Source organism: Saccopteryx leptura, chromosome X, assembly GCF_036850995.1.
Source record: "Saccopteryx leptura isolate mSacLep1 chromosome X, mSacLep1_pri_phased_curated, whole genome shotgun sequence".
In the NCBI taxonomy this organism is placed as follows: Eukaryota; Metazoa; Chordata; class Mammalia; order Chiroptera; family Emballonuridae; genus Saccopteryx; species Saccopteryx leptura.
In genome coordinates, this window is record NC_089516.1 from 7,650,978 (window position 1) to 7,656,360 (window position 5,383).

The 5,383-nt window shown below is 40.3% G+C and overlaps 1 protein-coding gene across 1 annotated transcript; it reads right to left on the reverse strand.

Annotated features, from left to right (window-relative positions):
- Window positions 1-512: 512 nt before the first annotated feature.
- Window positions 513-1,059, reverse strand: LOC136385518 (small ribosomal subunit protein uS13-like). The gene has a single exon (XM_066356515.1). It carries the CDS (start codon window positions 1,025-1,027, stop codon window positions 632-634), a length of 396 nt encoding a protein of 131 aa, XP_066212612.1. The 5' UTR covers window positions 1,028-1,059; the 3' UTR covers window positions 513-631.
- Between the last annotated feature and the right edge of the window lie 4,324 nt (window positions 1,060-5,383).

Here is a 5,383-nt window from a genome sequence, read left to right on the forward strand (position 1 = left end):
GATGGCCAACAGGCACATGAAAAGACTTTTAATATCACTAATTAGCCTGACCAGGTGGTGGCACAGTGGATAGAACATCGGACTGGGGTGTGGAGGATCCAGGTTCGAGACCCCGAGGTCCCCAGCTTGAGCGTGGGCTCATCTGGTTTGAATAAAGCTCACCAGCTTGAACTCAAGGTCGCTGGCTTGAACAAGGGGTTACTCAGTCTGCTGTATCCCCACAGTCAAGGCACATATGAGAAAGCAATCAATGAACAACTAAGGTGTCGCAACGAAAAACTAATGATTGATGCTTCTCATCTCTTATCTCTCACCGTTCCTATCTGTCTGTCCCTATCTATCCCCCTCTCTGACTTTCTCTCTGTCTCTGTAAAAAACAAAACACAAATATATATATATATATATATATATATATATATATATATATATATATATATATATATATACATATATATATCTAATTATTAGGGAAATGCAAATTAAAACCACAGTGCAATATCACCTCATACCTATTTTTTTGTGTGTGTGTGTGTATAAACTATTTATTTAACAGACAAGGCCTACAGATTTATTTCTTCTTGGACACACTCACAGTGCGACCCCGGCAGCCTGTAGTCTTGGTGTGCTGGCCTCAAACACGAAGACCCCAGAAATGGCACAGCCCTCTGTGGGCCCAAATTTTCTTCAGCCTCTCCAGGTCTTCCTGAAGCTTGTTGTCCAGACCATTGGCCAGGACCTGGCTGTATTTTCCATCCTTCACATCCTTCTGCTGCTTCGAGAACCAGTCTGGGATCTTGTACTGGCGTGGATTCTGCATAATGGTGATCACACGTTCCACCTCATCCTCTATGAGCTCTCCTGCTCTCTTGGTGAGGTCTATGTCTGCTTTCCTCAACACCACGTGAGTGTATCTTCGCCCCACACCCTTAATGGCAGTGATGGCAAAGGCTATCTTCCGCCGACCATCGGTGTTGGTGTTGAGTACTTGCAGAATGTGCTGGAACTTCTCGGGAATCACTAGAGACATGGCACCAATGGCGTGTAGGCCTCCTGTGGAAGAGCACCTCATACCTATTTGAATGGCTATCATTGAAAAGACACCAGAAAGACAAACAATTCAATCAAAAAATGGGCAAAAGAAATGAATAGACACTTCTCCAAAGAGGATATACAGATGGCCAATAGGCATATGAAAAAATGCTCAGCATCATAAATCATTAGAGAAATGCAAATTAAAACCACAATGAGATATCACCTCACACCGGTTAGAATGGCGCTCATCAACAAAACAACACAGAATAAGTGCTGGCGAGGATGTGGAGAAAAGGGAACCCTCCTGCATTGCTGGTGGGAATGCAGACTGGTGCAGCCTCTTTGGAAAACAGTATGGAGATTCCTCAAAAATTTGAAAATCAAACTGCCTTTTGACCCAGCTATTCCACTTTTAGGAATGTACCCCAAGGACACCATAGAACGGTTCCAGAAGGAGAAATGCACCCCCATGTTTATAGCAGCATTGTTCACAATAGCGAAGATCCGGAAACAGCCCAAGTGTCCGTCAGAGGATGAGTGGATTAAAAAGCTTTGGTACATATATACTATGTAATACTACTCAGCCATAAGAAATGATGACATTGGATCGTTTACAATAACATGGATGCAGCTTGATAACATTATACGGAGTGAAATAAGTAAATCAGAAAAAAACTAAGAACTATATGAACCAATGCATAGATGGGACATAAAAATGAGACTCAGAGACATGGGCAAGAATGTGATGGTAACAGGGAGTGGGGTGGAGGGGTAGGGAAGGGGCGAGGAAGGAGAGGGAGGGAGTGGGGGGAGGGTAGGGGCACAAAGAAAACCAGATAGAAGGTGACGGAGGACGATTTGACTTTGAGTGAGGGGTATGCAGCATAATCAAAGGTCAAAGTAATCTGGAGATGTTTTCTCAGAACATATGTACCCTGATTTATCAATATCACTGCATTAAAATTAATAAAAATAAGATGAAAAAAAAAGAAAAGATAAGAGACAACAAGTGCTGATGATGATGTGGAGAAAGGGAACCCTGTGCGCTGTTGGTGGGAATGCAGACTGGTGCAGTCGCTGTGGAAAGCACTGTAGAGATGCCTCAAATTTTAAGAATAAAAGTACATTATAATCCAGCTATTCCACTTCTGGATATTTATCCAAAGAAAAGGAAAACCCCAATTCAAAAAGATATATGCACCCCTATGTTAATTGTAGTATTACTTATAATAGCCAAGAAATGTAAACAACGTGTCTATTGATGGATGATTGGATAAAGAAGTGGTGAGATGTATATATACATACATATAATAGAACATTACTCAGCTATGAAAAGGTGAAATCATGTCATTTGCAACAACATAAATAGATCTTAAGAGTATTGTGCTAAGTGAAATAAGTCAAACAGAAAAAAATACTGTGTAATTTTACTCATATGTGGAATATAAAAACAAAGCATATAAATAAACAAAACAGAACAAAAAACAAACCTATAGAGGCAGACAACAGAATGAGGGGAAGAAGGGAAGAGGGAGGGAGAAACCAGTACAGGGGCTCAATTGCATGGTGATAGATGGGACCTGGACATTTGGTGGTGAGCATGTTGTAGTGCATACATATGTTGATTTATAATGTTGCATGCCTGAAACTTATATAATGTTATAAGCCTATGTTAATTCAATAAAACACACACACACAAAAAAAGGAGCTTGAAAGAGGCTCTGTGGCTCTAGGTCTCAGACCACTGATGAAGGGCCCAATCTGACTGCTTCCAGTACCTCTGAGGACTGTTTGGGGGTTGGACTCCCCAAAGGGGAGGGGAGGCTAGAACCAGCTGCCCTGCTGGGGTTAAGGTCTATCACTGCTGGGATGACAGTCACAGAAACAGCAAGGAGAAAGGTATTCTCTTTTTCTGTCCTCTAGCCTTTTCATCTCTGTCTGGATCTCCCTACCATCTGAACTTCACAGGAAACCAGCTGGCAAAGAGAAATCTAATTTGTTGAGATCCAGTCGCAGAGTATAGAAGTGTGAACTTGAGTTATCAATAGCCTAATAACTGACAGAATTTAGACCCGTGGACCTCAGGAATCATGCAAATTCTTTTATACATATTTTAAATTCCATTCAACTAAAATACTATGTTTTTTACTCTGCCTAACAATATACAATATCCTTTTCATAAACAAAGATGCTTTCATCTTCTCTTCAAAAAGGGGAAACACAAGTCCCAACTATCACAGTAGTTGTCTCTCTGGCAGTCCCTATTTCTCTTTCTGGAGAATTTTATCCCTTCTTGTGTTTAATCTCATTCACATGTGAGTATTCTGTAAGTTAAAGGCTAAATTATGGTACTTTTTTTTAAATTATGGTACTTTTTGTGGTAACTAAGTGAGTCCAAAATTACTTCAAAGTGAAAAAAAAGACTAAATTTTGAAGTTAACTACCACCAACAATACTAATATACAATAATAAAGGAAAAGAAGAGAGAAATATGTGTGTTATATATATACACACATATATGCATATACACACTTACACATATAGCAGGAGACAAGGAGAAAATATAATTACTGAAGAGTCCGTAACTGAAGATATATAACTGTTCACAATATCATCGCTGATATCTGTAACTGAAGATATATAACTGTTCACAATATCATCGCTGATATCTGTAACTGAAGATATATAACTGTTCACAATACCATCGCTGATATCTGTAACTGAAGATATATAACTGTTCACAATACCATCGCTGATATCTGTAACTGAAGATATATAACTGTTCACAATATCATCGCTGATATCTGTAACTGAAGATATATAACTGTTCACAATATCATCGCTGATATCTGTAACTGAAGATATATAACTGTTCACAATACCATCGCTGATATCTGTAACTGAAGATATATAACTGTTCACAATACCATCACTGATATCTGTAACTGAAGATATATAACTGTTCACAATACCATCACTGATATCTGTAACTGAAGATATATAACTGTTCACAATACCATCCATCACTGATATCTGTAACTTCCTTTTTCCAGTAACCACTCCATATTACTTTTTTCTGAGCCAGCCAGTTGCTATTCTTTTACCTGTCTTGGTGGTTCTACCTGTTTTTTTTTTGGGGGGGGCGAGTGGGTAAGAGGGGGCTGCTGTTACCATTAACTTTTAATCTTGGACATAGAAAGTACCAGAAATTTTCCCAGAGAATCTCTTGGATTCCAGATGTATTTTACTCTGACCCTACTGAGGAGAAGCAACTCAATCTTCCCTTGGTCACCTGCATCAATCATCTCTGAATAACAGGACAGGTATTCATCCCTCTTCGTCTCTGAATCAGGGGCAACAAGAGTCCAGAATGGCCAGTGCCAGCCTCAACTTCTAGTTCAGTGAGATGATGGTTGTGTCCCCTGCTTGGAACTGAGTCTGCCAAACCAGTAGAACCAAAGTAATGGATTTAAAATCATACCTTATGTAAGCATGATATTAGGTGTGATGATGAGAGAAGCCACTTCCACTTCTACCTATGATTCCTGGGCCCATGATTTCTGCTTATGGGAGCTAGACATGGATACTAGCCCCTCATTTAAAGCAGATTCCACCTCCTATGAAATAGTCGTCAACCTTTTTTGTCTTATTTATGTCCCAAATTGTCATAACTACACCTTCAGTAGGGCTTTCCTTCTTCCTATTAGACCAAATACTTCTGGGTGATGGGGTGTGGGATAAAATTAATAAATTCCATGGGCATGCACTTATTGCCCCACTTTGGGGGGAGGCTGTGAACTGAACTTTTGGTCAGAAGCAATGATTTGTGGGACATCATAATGGTGAATAAAGTGTTCTATATGTGCACAGATGGTGGTACTATCAGCAGGGAAGGCAAATCAATATCCACAAAACACATCTGCTCAAGTGAAGAGAGAATGCTACTCCTTGGGTGACAGAAGAGATTTAGTGTAATTAACCTGCCACTAGATGGCTGGTTGGTCTTCTGGGAGAATGTTGCCATACTGAAGACTTAGTGTTGGTTTCTGCTGTTACTAGTTTATGTGCTCAGCAGTAGCAGTCACTGGATCAGCATATAGGAAAAGGGAACTCCCTCTCCCCTCCTCCTGCTTACCAACCTTCCTCTAGTGCCCCCTATTGGCAAACCCAAATAGGAAGGAGACTGGCAAAGGAGAAATGTAGTTCAATTGAGTCACAGCCAGAGCTTCATGATGTGGAATGGAGACTGGTGGATATCTGGTTTTGCTCAATCCCTTCACTTTTTTCACTCATCCCCCTAAGCCCCTTCCCCTCTAACAGTTGTCAGTCTGTGTTCTGTATCTATGAGTCT